General features: G+C 38.7%; 1 protein-coding gene across 2 annotated transcripts; it reads left to right on the forward strand.

Moving 5' to 3' along the window:
• Positions 1-527: 527 nt before the first annotated feature.
• LOC108669954 (2-oxoglutarate-dependent dioxygenase tropC-like) lies at positions 528-17,575 on the forward strand. Of its 2 annotated transcripts, XM_018157400.2 has the most exons (7): positions 528-565; positions 2,226-2,535; positions 2,950-3,062; positions 4,879-5,006; positions 15,620-15,815; positions 16,385-16,601; positions 16,889-17,575. In XM_018157400.2, the coding sequence occupies exons 2-7, from the start codon at positions 2,360-2,362 to the stop codon at positions 17,100-17,102; spliced, it is 1,044 nt and encodes a 347-aa protein (XP_018012889.1). In that variant the 5' UTR covers positions 528-565; positions 2,226-2,359; the 3' UTR covers positions 17,103-17,575. The 2 variants fall into 2 exon arrangements, with proteins under 2 accessions (XP_018012889.1, XP_047737586.1); XM_047881630.1 differs by lacking the exons at positions 528-565; positions 4,879-5,006 and adding an exon at positions 15,017-15,144 and having other exon boundaries at positions 2,168-2,535.
• Positions 17,576-18,040: the final 465 nt, after the last annotated feature.

Genomic DNA, 18,040 nt, shown 5'->3' on the forward strand with positions numbered 1-18,040 from the left:
ATTATTGTTTTGTTTTTTAAATACACGGGAAGTAAATGAATTTTTAAAAAGATTCAACGCACAAAGACCCCACCCAACCTGATACTTGAACCTGGTCTGATATTCGAAACAAACATTCCAACTTAATCGTGCCCCTGCAACTACATTACGAGTACCGTGAATCGACAGCGGAATATCTGCATCTTAGAAACCTAGTTCCTAAAATGCTGTTTAACTAGTTTAAACTAAACCTAATTCATCCATTTCGTGCATTTAAATTTAATTCATCGATTTAATGCATCTAAACGTAATTCATCCATTTCCCAGAAAATGTATTGCAGCATCAAGCCAAGCATGTACTAGAAGCATGAGAGAACGAAGACTGGCTGGAATAACAAAAGAAAAAACATTCAATCAGAATATAATAGAGTATAAAACGTACTCAATGTAGCTTGATCTTAGCAGTTCATCTGACTGATAAGCGTGAAGGTCACTTAATTAAATTGCTTGGCACTCCTGCAGTCAGTCTCCCGTTGAACGTGCTGCGACGACGAGCTTCACTGTCCGTTTGCCACCATCCTGCAAGGTCAAAACCATTCCTATCTTTAGTCGATGTACGAGCAGTTGGAAGTTCAATTTTTCCCAATTCTGAAGCCCTATTAAACCTTATTATGCGCTAAGTGCTCTATTTTCGTCACGTAATGTCATTTATATTTCTGTTTAATGGCCACACTGGGCCATATCTTGCGTTTCCCTCACTTTCCTATAGTGACGTCTTAACACCACCACAAATATAATTCAAAAGTCTGTCCATTTATTGGGTTAATCAATCAATGCTTGTCAACACCTACAATTGGCAATTATTATTAGAAGAAACTTATTTTTTATATAGTACTTGAGATCCAGTGCATCATCCAAAACACATATATGTATAGTTTATACTCTAAACAATCTTTGTACTTGGATTATTCTTATAAATTATCTTCTATATTCTATATCAAACAGGCGCTCAAGAATACCCTATACATCGGTAAAATTTATGTCCTATCAGTACTTAATAATCCCATAGACACAATATAATTTCTAAATACTTTATAACATACTATTACGTCAAAATAAAATAGAAATTAGTACAGCATAGCTATTTCAATACTAAAATGCTTCAATTAGAGAGTATAGGCAACAGGTGGAGGGATTTGCGTGTCGAATAATGCAATTTCAGTTCGTTTGCGTGCACCGGCTGCAAGTAAATGTATAGCGTACTATGCCACAACCTGTCGGTGCCATGTGCGCTACGGGGAAAGGGGTTCGGTTTCATCTGAAGGCTGCACTATAATCTTAAAGTCGTGGTGGACCGAAACTATTCATCTTCGATGAATAGTTTCATAAATCGTCCATAACATTGTTCTAATTTATGATGACTCAGATACTAGTAGCTTATTACGCTTTTAAATCCCACAAAAATCCCAACAAGTTAGAGTATATGTTGCTACCTGCTACCTCTTCAGCCTCAATAGATATCCGATCAACGGCCAGCTGCCTTGCGAGTGCAGAATACTACATTGTATCCATACCTCCAAAAATACCTCCATACCTCTAAATTCTCCATACCTAAATGGCGAAATTTATTTATTAAAAAAACTGACAGGCGAAAAAAACCTTCACCTGGGCATAGCGCAGTCTGAAATTAAAGTCAATATACATATTGTAGATTGACTATTGTCAATATACAATAATATTGGCTATTCTATCAGAATAGAATAGCCAGACATCGTCACGACAACACGTTCAGCGAATTGGTCCTTCCGAACCTCAAATCTAGAATTGCTTCACTCAAATACAATACTTGGTCATGTTGTCCAGAGATAACGATACACTTCCTGCACGCAGTACTAATACGCTCTATTGCTGATAGGGAATCGGATCAGGATGGACCACACAAAGGCGGAAAGTGCAATGCTGTTTGGACAGTGTCTCACTCATTTGTCTGAGTGTTAGTTGTTCCGAAGGTTCGTTACACGACATAATCCATCATAGGCCCTTGTTTTCTTCATTCGTGCTAGTACCTGTCTGGGAATTAATATTTATGATGAGTCATAAAAAAATTTATGTGGTAAAAAGTTTTATGAGGAGTCATAAGAAATTGATATGCCATATAGGTTTTTTCCAATTTTAATCTATCTTTCCAGCATAGAAATTGTTCAAAACAACGAAATTATACTGTGAAGTCGAAACTCATATTTCAGGTTTGTTTAACCGTCAGGACATTTTCTAATCCATAATTGTCTGAAAATTAACGAAACTATTATTAATTGCCCGAAAGCTTACTTAATTCAAAAACTGCAAGTAAGTTCCAGACCGCGATCTAAACCATCAAGCCATGTCGCCAGGAAGTCTACCGGTGATAGACTTAGGCTTGCTGTCGAGCCCAGAGGGCAGGGAGACGCTGCACCAGCAGGTGTACGACGCACTCACAGGACCAGGGTTCCTGTACCTGCAGGGGGTGCCTGCTTACGATCCTGACGAACTGCACGAGTGCACCCAATGGTTCTTCAAGTGAGGGAATATAGGATTTTTATTGTATTACTTGGGATAGAATTTCACTGCAGTTAAAAAAACTTAGGATTGGACTCAGAAAAATTTCTTTCATTTTGAATAAAAATCTGAATGAGTAATTGCTTTATGGAACTTAGAATTAACACGTAACTTCAGCTCCACCATCTCTAATATCTGCCTCTTTATCTCAATATCAATGAAAAGTTTATCCTAATTTTTAAATGAACTTTCTTCGGCATTTTTACTTGCAATTCGGCAGATGAAAAGTAACATGAATATACCGCTCTGGGCGATTACTAATTTTCTTGAAGTTATATTTAGAGGAATGGCATTATAGAGAAGTGAGTATTTTCCAAATGCATTTAATGCCGAAAATTTAGCTTCCTTCAAATAACATCGTACCTCCGTCAACAGGCTTCCGCTGGAAGAACGGATGAGGATCAGCAAGAAAATGTTCGTGCCCAGCAGTTCCTACACGTACAGGGGATTCTTTCCTGTCCAGCTTGGTAAACAGTCGCATAAGGAAGGCAAGTACTTTCCTGTCCAGCCTGGGATAACAGCTCGCATAATGAAAGGTTATAGCGGTAGGGTGGTTCAGCACCGCTATAAGCCAAGTTAAACGCTAAGAGGGATTTAGACGAGAATTAATCGAGAGAGAATTAAGAGTGCTAGGAAAGTGTATTTAATTGTAGGTATCAGTAATTTGTACCCCAAACGTTAGAGGACAATGTTGTATTGAGGTTACAGTTAACTGAACTAACGAAGAAAGAAAAAGTCATTTTAGAAGTAGTTCGGACGTTCGCGAAAGGATTGATTTTTTAGAAAATTGAAGATTTAACGAATTATAACTAAGTAACATTGGAGGTCCCTACAAGGCGAGTACTTTCCAGTCCAGTTTGGTAAACAGTCGCATGAGGAAGGTAAGACGATGCACAGCTGTGTATCATACAACTTTTCATGTAAGGAAAAAATTAGCAAATTTGTCTTGCAAACCGGAGACCTTTACTTTATTACTTTATTATACTTTATTGCAAACCTGAGACTGCATTTTATGAATAATAATCTTATTTGTATTTTTTGTAAGTCGAACGATGTTTCTTGCTAGCGTTGGGAGATCAAATTGTAGGTTACCAAGACATTTTAATACACAGCGCTTAGAAACCACAATTTTACCGAAGTAATTGAAGATCTTGCAACTCTTAACTTTGAAATTTCGGAATGACATAAGTACAAATTAACATAGCATATTGTGGATATGATTTAAAAATTATAACTTGGGGTTACACGGCAATTGATTTCAACGTCCTGACGAATCCGGTGGTTTGGAAGTTAATTGCTAGAGATTCACTGTTGATTATGAGGGCTTCAGCCAGTTCTGTTGCATCAGGGCACCGCATGACAATGCTGGTGCAAGCTTCAAATGTAACGCGAGTGATGGTCTTGCTATGAGCATCCTTTGATTGGTTCTTTGGCCCTCCGATTGTACTTGTCAAGTGAGGCAGCAGCTAAAGGTATTTTTAATCAAACCAATTTAGTTTATGTTTCGAAGAAGCGTCCAACCTTCTTTATTACCAGAAAATTCCTTAACAACATTAGTTTCTTGCAGGAGTCCCGATTTTTTACGAGGATTATTATTTAGAACAAAGATGTTGACTTTTAATTTGTGTAGTAAATCAGAAGTTTGATTTGTGATTTTCCTTTCTGCTTCTGATGTTGTTTCAGACTATAAACTGCGGGACTCGGTAATAAGTTTTGTAACATCTGTTCGTCTGTTCATATGTTGAATAAAAAAGAAGCGGAATAACCGATCTCTATGAAATGCGAGAACCGAAATAAAGTACAAAGCATGAATTTCATTCATAGTATATAAGTTCCGTGTTAGTAATTTAGAATGCTATGTTCAAACCGGAAACAAAAAATTGCGATGGCGAGGACAACAAAACGGAGATTCCAGGTTCAATGTAACACATCAATCAGATTAAAATTAACATTCCATGTAATAAAGTCTACGATAATCTAGATGATTCATGTAAATACTGACAGTATATAGTTATTTACCAAACAGTAGTTATTTACTAAATGCTAACAGTAGTTATTTTGTTGTGAATTAGGAACCGAATTAACTATTGCATGCTGCTTCTCAGGCTTATTTGCTCGCAAGAACTATCGGTTCAATCCTGCGATGGAGGCTCCTTTAATAATTTAATTTCCTTATATAATTTTTCAACTGAGGCATCGCCTTTGAGATTTTACCCGGGTATATTTGAGCTATTCGCTTACGTTAAATTTCCTGGAAGAACATGGAGAAATAAATTTTTACAATTCCTCCCTCAATCCTGGCAGGGTTTGAGATGGGCTCGTTCATGGAGGGGCCAGGGTCGGCCCCGTATGAGTGGGCCAAGTTCTTCTTCGAAGACAACCAGTGGCCCAGAGATCCTCCCGACAGTAAACCTTTTGCCAGCATTTTCCGGGTTAGTTTTAGTTGGCGGTAAACGATTGAGTGATCCAATAAATGTGAGGCTAAACAGAACTCTGTTATGCCATTAAAACTGTTCACTCGGGTTTGTAGCAAAATGTTATTGAAGTGAAGTATCTATAATTAAAATTCTCAGCCATGATTGACGGAAATTTAATAATTATATTCTGACGGAATATTTGTACTGCCAACTTTCCAATATAAAATTTTCAGGAGAAGATGGAAAAATACTAAAGTGTTCACCGACGCCGGCATGACACTACTGCAGCTTTTGGCAGGAGCTTGGGGAGCAGAGAAGGATACACTCACAAAACTATTCGGGTCAACCCATCTCTCCACCTTCAGGCTCCTTCACTACCCTTTACGAGGGTCAGATCTGCCTGAGTGTGCCCTCAAAGACGACGTTGGTGAGCACATAAAGACTCAGATTTTTTTCAGCATATAACGAGTCAAGGTCTAAGCTCAGTTTCATCATGAAAATAGGGGTGCAGCCGTAGGCCTCTAATTGTACTCTTAAATAAGCCCTGGAGCCAACGCCCAGCTTCATCATGCATTAACTTTACTCAGCCTCAGAGCTGGTATTTTGGTTGTGACAAGTTTGTTTACTTCAGCTTGATTCGAATGCATTTTTACCGGGTTATAGCCACTCCAAAAACCCAGAATCTCTTGCGATCATCTAAGGTAAATTTGATACCAGTTAGTGCGGTTTCATGATCGAAAAAATGTCAAACACAGCGAGATTAAGTTTTGAGACGTCTGATGTTAATATGCATGCTCTGTAATATATATGATGTTGTTGATTCTTCATTACACTGAAAACGTGGAATCAAACACATATATCCTTATATCTCCTAGTGCTGCTGTGCGATGAACACCAGGACTTGCCTATTGTGACGATGCTGGAGACGTTCGGGTACCCAGGGCTGCAGCTGCAGACCGCGGAGGGGACCTGGCAAGACGTAGAGTACCGCAAGGGTTCGCTTATAGTCAACATCGGGCTGCTGCTCTCTAACATATCCGGCGGGCTTATCAAGGCCACGCACCATCGTGTGGTCGACTGTGGTGCGGAGAGGTATGGTTCAGCGCCTAACTTAACTAATATAATTAAACCTATGTTCTGCAAACTTATTCTTTGGACATTAATATTCTAGGTTTGTGTATTTAAATGCTACCAGGCTGGAAACACTGCAAGCCACGCAAGTTTAGAACTGCTAAAAGCCCTTGCGCCGCAACTCCACAGCTACAGCTCAGGTCAGTCACATATTTAATTAAATGGAAAGTCGCGGAGTAAGTGTAGAAGTAGGACTATACTGGGGTTGTACGTCAATGGAGACAAAACAGACTGGAAAATTGGCTGGATTTTCGGCACTATGGCTTTAAGCACTAATCTTCATAAGCTACTAAGCTCCTAGCGTGCTTGACTTCACATAGAAAGGTATATGCTGATCCATAAATATATTGAGGTGCTCGTACACGGGGGAAAGAAGTTGCGGCAAGTACGACTTTATAGTACTAACCACCACTGTTAACCGTGCTAGTCGTTTCGTGTTGGACCAAGTGGCCTTCAGCCGCCTTCTACATAAGGCCCTTATACACGGGGACCAAGAGGCCTATACACGTGGTCAGCTAGGGCACTTGATAGTTGTACTTGCCGCCTCACTTTCCCTGTCAACAAAAACTTTGGAGCCCGAACCTTAAACTACGTTAATGAATGAATGCGCATGTACATTCACTTCCAGATAAATCAAAGTAAATTTTAAAAATAATGGTTCCTTTCAGACATATTCCTTTGCGTGCATACACCTTAAACCTAGCTCTTTTTTTTTTTAAGTGTTCTTAAATTTATCAGGAAATAAATAGTAAATACTATGTTCAAGTGACCTCCAACAAATGATCATGAATAATCATTCTGCTCATTCTAGAATAATTATTCTGTTCATTCCGGAATAATCATTCTGTTCATTTCAGAATAACCATTCTATTCATTTCAAAATAATCATTCTATTCATTTCAGAATAATCATTTTCTTCCAGGTTTTCGGTCCCATTTTTCTTCGAGCCGAGATTTGACGGGAACGTCAACGTGACGCTGACACCGCCCGCCTCCATGACCAAGATTAAGGACTACGTGGCGGCACTCGTGCCGTCTGGTAAACCTCTAACCTACGGAGTTTGGCAACTGAAAAACCTCGTGGGCTTCATCGAGTACACAAGCCTAAAGAAATACTTGAAGGATGCAGAAAACGTGTAGCATTTGGCTTACACAGATTACATCCAGCTACTGAGAACACCGCGGCTCACGAGGAAGTCTTAGTTTGATCAACCTTTCGCATATTCATGAGCAATACTTTCTTACGTTTAATCGCAGTTTGATATTTTGCGGGGCGGAAGCATCGAGTTTAAGCAACAGTCGTTAACTTGATACAGTATCATTGAACATAAACAAGTAAAAATTAATATTCGGTCTTTTTCGCTATTGAACGATCTGTTTCCACTTCGATCGACTGCCAATGAAACTTGTGCTTCGGCTCCTATATTTATACATGTAGGATTAATGTCTTAATGTCCCAGATCATTTTAGATTAAGCTCTACCTGAAGATCGGGTTACGTGACTAAGGTAGAGAGGGATAAGTAAGACACATCTGTCTAGCTAACATATCTTATATACGGGGTGGTTATACATGAGTTACGATACAGAGGTATAAGCTACAGTGTCGACCGTAATGTCGGAGTACTCAACCGACGCTGAGGGGACTTTGCCCACATTTACTACATTTGACTCCAATGAGTCAATGGATTTGAAGGCCAAGGCAACTTGTAAAATTCACTAAAATCAGATAGAAACTTTAGGTGCGGCAAGATAAAACTGGTCGGGTTAAAATAAACGCAACAGCAATTGATAATATGAATTTATTTTTGTTAAGCTTACGTGACCTGCTCGAAGGTGATGATCCCGATGGAATTTGAAGATGAGGCCGGTGGTGGAAACGAGGCTTGGCTTGGGAAGATCTCGAGGCTGCGTGAAGACACGTGTAGTGAGTGGTGCGTGGTGTTGTCGGCGTCACGTTTAGAGGTTACTGGAGGTATGTGGCAACGTAGGCACGTGGAGATGTGGACACGTGGAGATGTGGACACGTGGAGTTGTGGACGCGTGGAGAAAGTCAGTAAATGCACGTGGACAAAATCACTAAATGCACGTGGAGAAAGTCACTAAATGCACGTGGACAAAATCACTAAATGCACTTGGAGAAAGTCACTAAATGTACGTGGAGAATGTTGTTCAGCCGACAGGGATGATGTCGTTACGCAGACAGAGACGGGAGTTTGCACGTTCCAGGGTTTGGTGATGATGGCTCGTTCGCCGATTGGGGGGTCACTGCGAAATAGGGCTATGTTAATACACTCACTATTCACGACACCATTTGATGAGTACGCAAGTTATCACGTGAGCTAATACGGATGACAAAATTAATTACTCAAAAACTTTCAATTCAATGTCTCTGAACTAACTTTACACTTGCATTTAACACAACTGAATACAAGAGCTATTCTAAGGGCAGTGTTTCTTAGTTAGAGAACTTACGAGAGATGCTGGCAGCCCGATGTCAGAGAAGCAAATGGACGCTAGAATAGGAGTCTATGGAAGGAGGGAGGGTTGACGGAAGTAGGATGTTGCCAAAACGACGGAAATATGTTTTTTCCAGACTTATGATGATATGCTAATCATTAATACGATAAACATAATGTTATGGGTATTAACATTATTATGATAAACATAAAATTAGTTCTATGTAGCGAGATCCGCTATACAACGCGTTACATCGCGGAGCGCTCATCGACTACTGCGCGGGGTCTTATACTTAAGGTTGCTAGCCCTTATATAGCCTTCGCTTCCACCTACAACTAAGGTCTTGATCGCGTGATCTATCACGTGGTGTAAATATTTATGCTTTGAGCTGTCCCACAACAATTTTGAACTAAATTCTTGAACGTTCCTCACACCTCAGCTATATAATTGTTCACGAAGAGATATGCAAGTAACACAATCTTCATAACAAAACAATAATTAAGCCGCACTTAAATTCTTTTGTATGTGAATGTTTAGTGAATGAATGAGTGATGTCAGTAAGTTTTTCTAACAATGAATTATAATCACGTGTAAAATTAAATAAACAACACGGCCCGCGATATCGAATGTATTTTGTTGGAGAGTAAATTGTGATGGTGCAATTTCGAATAATTCAAAATAATAATTCGAGTAATAAATTAATTTTACAGCTGCGCACTGCACAGCATCCAAACTTAATCTGATATTCTGAAATTTAATCCAAGATTTTTATTATAGAGCAGTGGTTCCCAAAGTGGGACATATCGCCCCCTTGGGGGCGGTGAAAGATCTGGGATGGCGGTGAGGAAGAAAGGGGCGGTATAGGGGGCGACAGTCCGCGAAGTCGAAGTCAGAAGTTCGTACGTTTGTTTGACGATTTGTACACAACACGTATACAGAATATGACTCCGACTCAAATAAATTTTCACGAGCTTAAAATCACCGTTTGGTAGTTATGAATTTATATTCAAAATTTCATTCGAATCTGTTCAGTAGTTTGGAAGAAATTCTTTGATCACTGCGAATTTCGGCCCATACATCCATATAACTCTCGAATGAAGGTGAATTTCACGAATTGAAAATTTTTTCAGAAGCTAAACATTACCGTTAGGTCCTAATGAATACGTGTTCCAAGTTTTATCGAGCTGCGTTCATTAGTTTGGGAGATATTCCTTGGTCACTGAATTTGAAGATTGGCCGTGAGACCGGCTGCGAGACCGGCCACGAGTCCGGCCGTAAATTTGTCCGAGCTGTCTTGAATTTCTAGTGCTGAAACAGTTGAAACTGTAAAAATATATTTGTTTGCTATGTGGGGTTCTATTTGTGAAATACACATTTGTGTTTATCTTTTCTCTTTTAAAATTGCAGCGTACAAAATATCAAGAGAGGCGTTTGTTTTTATATGTGTCTGTCGGGAGGGGCCGGGGCGCGCTAAAGATTCACTGGGGAGCCAAAGGGGCGCCAGCCGGCAGAAAAAGTTTGGGAACCACTGTTATAGAGTGTTCGTGGGTGTGTTTGTAGCGCGATGCTGTTGTAAATTAGCAAAATTACGAGTTTTATTTCGATAAATTGTTCTTTTTCCATTCACCCTGGCAATGTTTAGGAAGTTTACGCCATTTTCACCTTTCGTCATTAGTAGTTGTCTTCAGGGCGATGCTCAATGCCGGTTAGTTAGTTTAAATCTGGGTTTTTTGAATAAGTTTCTTTGTAATAATCTTAATAATTGTTACATTATATTAAATTTTTTTGTTCGTTTCCTAAATGTCAATTTTATTATATTTTAGATTTACTCCTCAACATTTGTTAACGTTGCCATGGGTATTATTAACACTATTATTCTTGCACGTGAGATATATTTCCCAATACCATATTATTGTAAATTTCCACTGAAATAAAAGCCATATCCAGTCACTTTTCATTTCCAATCTGGCTTCCTGTGTTGGATAATGACTGGCAGTTACCCCAAGGGTGATGGATGGGCGGATACGGAACGTAATTACACAATGTTGTAAAAAATCGATCAGATTATGAAATGTAATTTATTTTTCAACTTGCTCAATTTAAGAGCGATATGGAATGCATTTTTCTATTATATTAGAAAATTTGCCTTTTTTGTTACAGTGAAGCTTGAAATTATGTTTACATTTAAATATTATTTTGGTCAAGAGTTCATCAGATTGCCGTATAGTGACTGACGGTTTGATAGCGAACTTGTATAGATAGGTGATTACAATCCCTGAGAATTTTCTGTACTGCGCAACTTGTAATCTAACTCATACGCCTTCTAGATAAGCTCGGCCATTAAAACACAGCAAAAAAATAAGGGGAAATAGCGAAATTAAACAAAATCTAATCGAAAAATATATCACAAACAAATTGTTTACATGTAACACATGTACAACTTTTAGTTATTAGAATCTTTCACGTGAATCATCAGGGCAATTTTGATGAAAATATTTTTGTTACCCCGGTATAACACTTCAGCTGCATCATGGATACCGGTTTCCAAAAGTATTTGCATCTTATATATAGTTAGCAGTGAGTTGCGAGTTCAAGCCCGCAACAAGCTGTGGATGTTCTGCGATGTTAAGAATCGGCGACAGGCCTACGGCCTAATAAACGCTGAAACCGCTATTATTATTATTGTTATTATTATTATTATTATAGGTGCATCCAAATAAAAGGGTGTTTTTTTAATTATATGTTTTTTGGGGTGTAGATTAGGAATCTGAAATCCGTTTTTGGCGGTCGGCATCAGAAATTTTTAATGGAACCTGTTCCTAACTGGACCTAACCTGCGAGGTTTTCGTTGATTGGCTAGTTTTTTCCGGCCGCCGGACGGACTCCAAACATAGAAAAAAAACTATTGGCTAGGTTTTTCCGGCCGCCGGACGGACTCCAAACATAGAAAAAACCTATTGGCTAGTTTTTTCCGGCCGCCGGACGGACTCCAAACATAGAAAAAACCTAGCCGATCAACGAAAACCTCGCAGGTTAGGTCCAGTTAGGAACAGGTTCCATTAAAAATTTCCGATGCCGACCTTCAAAAACGGATTTCAGATTCTTAATCTACACCCCAAAAAACATATAATTAAAAAAACACCCTTTTTTTTGGATGCACTTTCTAAAGTTTTTTTTTTTAAGTAATACCCAAATTGTTTACATGTAACACATGTACAACTTTTAGTTATTAGGATCTTTCATTTGAATCGTCAGGGCAATTTGATGAAAATATTTTTTTTGCCCCGGTTTGTACTTCAACTGCATCATGGATACCGGTTTCCAAAAGTATTTGCATCTTATATATAGTTTAGGCTAATTCGATCTAACTCCTATACATGCACAAGACAATCTTTTACAGCATCATGCCCTTCATGAACCAGGATCATATGTCAAGAAATGCCGGTTGTTTACTAGGGAATACCGTGATAACCTAGTCAATCACTATAGAATTAGGTTAAAAAAATAGCTGTGTGATCTATTCAGATCACAACACTTCATCTTGCAGCTACTGATAAGCGTTAAGGTCAGAGAAGCAGTATGGCACTGCCACGGTAAGCCTCATCGTCCGTATTGCCACTATCATTCAAGGCCAAAACCATTCCTATCTTGAGTCTATGTCATTGCCGATGAAAGTGTTATTTTAACCAAATTTCAAAAACCTGTAAAAATAAAACCCTGTCTCCTTAGTCTGCTTAAAACGCAAGTTACCAAGGAATTTAAAAGCAAAGAGAACGCCAAGTAAATTCACCATATCGATATTGGAAATGTTTCGGAGTCTAGCTCCATCGTCAGTTTGAAAATCATGAAAATAAAAACAATCATCGTAATTCAAATTCCAAAGTCGGACATTTAAACCTAAAATTGACAAATAAGAGAGAAATCAACACTAAAATCTAAAACAAACACTCGCGGAGCATTAGAAAATATAAAAGCTTGAAAATAAATGCCTAGCGATTCACTATTTCAAGAGGATAGGAACTGTGTGTATTACTGAGATATAGTTTTCATATGAAGATATGTAGTGATTGTGATGATTGTTTTCATTTTTCAAGATTTTCGACCTGACGATGCAGCTAGACTCCGAAACGTTTTCAATAAAACCTTGTTACGTACTAAGAGCTTTAATTCATCTCATGTCATTTCCTTTCCTTCTTAATATTCCTGGCCACTCTGTGCCACATCTTGTATTCTCCTCGCCTTCCTAATGGTACAGCGTAATATCTGTACTTATTAACATTTATAAGTGACATCCATTCTCGAAAACAACTTGGCTTATCTCTACTACTCTACTCGAGATCCAGTGCATCATGTAATAGACATTGGTATAGTTTATACCCTGCACGTTAGAACATTTGCATGACTTATCATCTACAAAATGCTGGCGCCAATAGAAATTTGTATAATAAAACTCTCTTTCTCTACTACCAATGATTTAATTTGTGAAAGAAGCTTCGTAGGATATTTTCTTACATCGTGTATAATTTATTCTATTTTGTTCGGACCCAGATATTTATAGTTTAATAAATCTTACAAAAATCCTAACTGAAAAACCCTACTCATCTTCGCAAGTGGTGATAAGCTGACCAGATATTTCCTACACGTATCTGCGTTGTATGATCCAGGCTTCTCCAGAGCAACAATATGTTGGAGTACCCAGCCCGATTCAAGAGGCTTCAATTGCCATAAGCGGTCCCGCTATCACAACTTTATCCGACGTCGTCACGACAACACGTTTAACGATTTGGTCCGCCGAACCTTGCTTCTTACATGTTTTTTTTTTGGCGATGATAATTAAGGTGCAAGCTATAACTCCTTATAGGTCGTTGTGTTCTTAGTTCGTGATCGTATCTGTCTGGGAATTTCAGTTGATGAGTTTACTCCCGTCACTTTTAAAAGGCCAGACAGTACTGGAATCTCTTATTGGATAGTAAATTTGTTTTATCTTGTGTTCGTGCAACCTTAAGAACTCCAATGAACTTCACTGCAACCCCGAGTTCTTACTGCATCGTTACTGAACTCGGGGTTTCAGACTGCATCACACTGGGGAAAAATTCACTGCATCGTTACTAGGGTTGCTTAGTCGAACATGGCTCAATATTTTACAGTGGTTAAAGGTTTTTACGTTCCTAAAACCGTTCTACTTTAACCGATTTATGAACCTAAACCTGGTATTTCATCTTTCAGCTCTGTTTACTCGTAATAAAGTCCTTTAATTATTAGATTTTCTGTAGTTTAACGAGATTACTGAAAAGTGCTCAACAGCTTATTAGATTCTAAAACGCCAAGAAATACTTTAATGTCCAGCTGCTTGGGAAATAGTCACCCACATTTTGCGACGCTGACATGGTTCAATTTCAACCTCGACATGGTTCAATTTCAACCTCGACATGGTTCAATTTCAACCTCGACTTCCGCTGATTTATATATTGTCTATGCATCGGGTTTGATAGCGATGACAATTGTTGACTGGCGTTGACTTTTTCAACGCAGGATTCTACTGAAACATATGCGCGATCGTTGTCTCAACGCTATATCCTCATGGTGACCCAAATAGGCATATTAATTGCTTCTAGTTTCTTTTCTCGTGTGTCATATATTATGTCATATTTTCTCGTGTTTCATATCTGAAATAAAGACTATTGAATCTACGATCGAATTCAGCAGGAGCGTGACTATGCGAGGTGTGCACTCGTATGACAATTCCTTCATTAGATGGCATTCTTTTTCTGACATTCAATTTCATGAGGTTGAACGCAAATGAAAAAAATATAACTCAGTACTCACTGCAGTGAGTGACAGAGAGCGCATTTTCTCGTCGACGAAAACTTGAGGTCACGGACAGACGGATGGACAGACGGACAGACAGACAGACGGGCATGGCGAGCACAATAGCGAATTTTTTCCATAAATAAGAAAATGCGCTAAAAAGTTGCGCGGAAATGAGAGAAACGAATTACCGCAAAACGCATGAATGCTATTTTTTGTGTACGTGTTTGATATAGCAAAGGTATTGCTTAGCCCCGGTAATAAAATGTTGGGATGGCCATGTCAGCGAACTGGGGACTCTAAGCTTACATTACTACGTTAATAAAATATAAATTCTGGAGGATAAAAGTTTACGAAAATATAGATGATTGAATTTAATACTGTAAATAATTTAGAAGTAAAATCGTTTTAAATTATAAAGAGAATGAGTAATAGCTTTCCTTTCTTTCTTCTAAGAAGAATGAGCTACTCTATATGCTTTCTATCATGTAACGCAGATAAGCCATTGCACGTAAGATTTTTCACACATATATCGTATGTGAGCCATTCGGCTAAGTTCGATTGCCTAGATGAACATAGAGGAATTATTGTTAAACAAACGATAATAATTCTCACTAAATTTGTGGCAGCATTTGAGGTCGGCTCATTCATGGAGGGGCCAGGGTCGTCCCCGTATGAGTGGGCCAAGTTCTTCTTCGAAGACAACCAGTGGCCCAGAGATCCTCCCGACAGTAAACCTTTTGCCAGAATTTTCCGGGTTAGTTTTAGCAGGCGGTAAATTTTTTAGCCTTTTGATTTAATAGCCTATTAGGAAAATGAGGCTAAAGCCAAATTCTTGAATGCTATTAGATCCGTTCACTCAACTTCCTTAGCAAGAAATGCCTCTTATTCATTGCGAAACTGTGAAGTCTCTTAAGCTGATAATTTTAGATGGAGCCGCTCATATGGCGGAACATTTCAATTTCCTACCTTGTCAAATTCAATTTCCAATTAAAAATTTTTAGTGAGCGGATGCGAAAATACCGCCGTTGTAATACATGCATAATTAATGTGATGCTCAAGAACAACTCATCGACGCCATATAGAAGCTGTTCGATCGGACTTATGGTAGGTAAAATTGTACTAAATTATATAATCTATCATCAAACTTTTTACCAATATTCGACAATAATTTCTTCAGTATATACTGACGAAATATTTTTATTTTCATCTTTCCACTATAAAATTTTCAGGAGCGAATGGAAAAATACTACCAAGTGTTCACCGACGCCGGCATGACACTACTGCAGCTTGTGGCAGGAGCTTGGGGGGCAGAGAAGGATACACTCACAAAACTGTTCGGGTCAACCCATCTCTCCACCTTCAGGCTCATTCGCTACCCTTCGAGAGGGTCGGACCTGCCTGAGTGTGCCCTCAAAGACGACATCGGTGTGCACTTACTTTGTTTTCGTTGATAATAGATTAGATATACCGACAAATACTTTACCAGTATATTATATCAATCTTGATCTGAGTTGAGCTGTTATGAATTATTATTACTATAAATATCATGCTCTTAATAACATTATTTGAATTGTCTGCTGGGTAGAGGATAAATTAGATTCTTACGTTTCTTGCCAATGCGTTCATTAACATGCAGATCATTGTCACTTTGACGCACATGAGTAAACGGCAAACATATTAGAAACCAACTAACATTAAAAAATACACACTTCCCTTTAAACTTCTCTAACAATAGTTTGGTATGTATATTTTATGCAAACATTTTCATTCTTGAGATAATAGATATCGTATAGTGAAAAACGGTGAGAGATCTGCTTATTATATTGATTTTTCTGTAATACATTAGCGACTATTGATACATCATTCCAATATTGATATTGATCATTGATACGTCAATACTGTAAATACATTAGTTATAAATTCATCCTAAATCAAGAACAGAATGAGCAATTGGATAGCATCAAATAAAAAATACTATTCTTTATTTTTGTCAGTCCTTCAGTGCGATGAACATCAGGACTCCGGTTTTGTGACTATGCTGGAGACGTTCGGGTACCCAGGGCTGCAGCTGCAGACCGCGGAGGGGACCTGGCAAGACGTAGAGTACCGCAAGGGTTCGCTCATCGTCAACATCGGGCTGTTGCTTTCTAAGATTTCTGGTGGGCTTATCAAGGCTACGCACCATCGAGTGGTCGACTGCGGTGCAGAGAGGTATGGTTCAGTGCCTAACTCGGCTAATAATTTAACATACGTTCCTCTTCACGATCACAAAAGGCTCATAAAAAACCTAGCCCAAACATTAACCTTAGATTGTGAAAGAAAGAGTAGTGACTGTGGTCAGTGTGGTGTATTAATGTTCATATATTCAGGTAGCTAACTTCGCAAACGTTCGGTCAGCAACAGGTTCTTTCGAGTACGTTGTCTTTTTTCGGGTGCTAATAGCTAGCAAATCCTGTGCTCTGATGAACTGTGATAAATTAGTATGAATAATATTTCAGATTTTCGGTTCCGTTTTTCCTGGAGCCAAGATTTGACGCAAACGTCAACGTAACACTGACGCCTCCCGCCTGCCTAACCAAGACGAAAGACACCGTGGTGCTCCTGCCGTCTGGTAAACCTTTACCCTACGGATCTTGGCTCCTAAAAAATCTCGTGGGCTTCATTGAGTACAAAAGCCTGGAGAAATACTTGAAGGATGCAGAAAATGTTTAGATAGGTTTAACATCGATTGCGCCCGGCTGCTGAGAACGCCTTGGGTACATAAGCAAGGCTTGCATAGTTAACTATTTTATGTATGGGCAACACTTGCATACGTTGAACTGCAGTTCGGTAGTTCGTGATTCGACATGTGTAAAAGTAACATTTGATATTCAAGACAATGCATAATTAGATTCTATTACACACTTCTGTGTTCGGGCTTTTTCATTTCTGAATAATCTATTTCCACGTCGGTGGTCTGTGAGTTGTCCATACGTTTTGATTTTAATCTATTTCTCATTCTCAAGGTAATATTTATGCCCACGGCCACAGGCTAGCTTCCCAGTAAAAATCGGGCAGTAAATTTTATTAACGTTTCGGAGAATTTGTACGCCTCAGCTTAATAATTGATCACAATTATATATGCTGTGAACCTGATATTCTTTAAAAATCAACAACGCAATATAACAACAATGGCATTGGCAACCTATAAGCTTTTCAATCCTTAGATGTTAATCACGCAGTCTTCACCGCACATTCGCATTGACCGCATTAATTCGTATTTAAACATACCGGTACAGCTCTTTACGCAGGTGGCATGAATGCTTTTAAAACAAAGCGACTTTATTTTATTTCAACTTATTAGTAGGTAGGGTAGCGCAGTACTAGTGCACTCTACGTTATACATATACTATTAGAACGGCTAGTCTTGGCTCAGTGCACAACCTAATCACATTCGAACCCTTCAGAGAAACGAGTTGCGATGTTTTTAGGACCTAGGTAATAACTATACAACTTCGACATATACAATAGTGACGGGTTTCCACTTCACCAGATGAATTGCCATACACTTGGCTTATCAGTTTGTCTTAAAACGATGACTCGTCCTTTAGATTGGAATAGTTTGGAATACGGCATCAGAACTCAAAAGGTCAAGCTTCGTCTCTCTCGTT

This window comes from Hyalella azteca, unplaced genomic scaffold (assembly GCF_000764305.2).
Source record: "Hyalella azteca isolate HAZT.00-mixed unplaced genomic scaffold, Hazt_2.0.2 contig8415, whole genome shotgun sequence".
In the NCBI taxonomy this organism is placed as follows: domain Eukaryota; kingdom Metazoa; phylum Arthropoda; class Malacostraca; order Amphipoda; family Hyalellidae; genus Hyalella; species Hyalella azteca.

What these genes read in the sequence shown, in the direction of transcription:
- LOC108669954 (XM_018157400.2), top strand. Translation starts at nt 2,360, where the DNA reads ATGTCGCCAGGAAGTCTACCGGTGATAGACTTAGGCTTGCTGTCGAGC. An exon ending in TAAACAGTCGCATAAGGAAG is followed by an intron (nt 3,063 to 4,878) that starts GCAAGTACTTTC and finishes CAATCCTGGCAG; the next exon opens with GGTTTGAGATGGGCTCGTTC. An exon ending in TGCCCTCAAAGACGACATCG is followed by an intron (nt 15,816 to 16,384) that starts GTGTGCACTTAC and finishes TATTTTTGTCAG; the next exon opens with TCCTTCAGTGCGATGAACAT.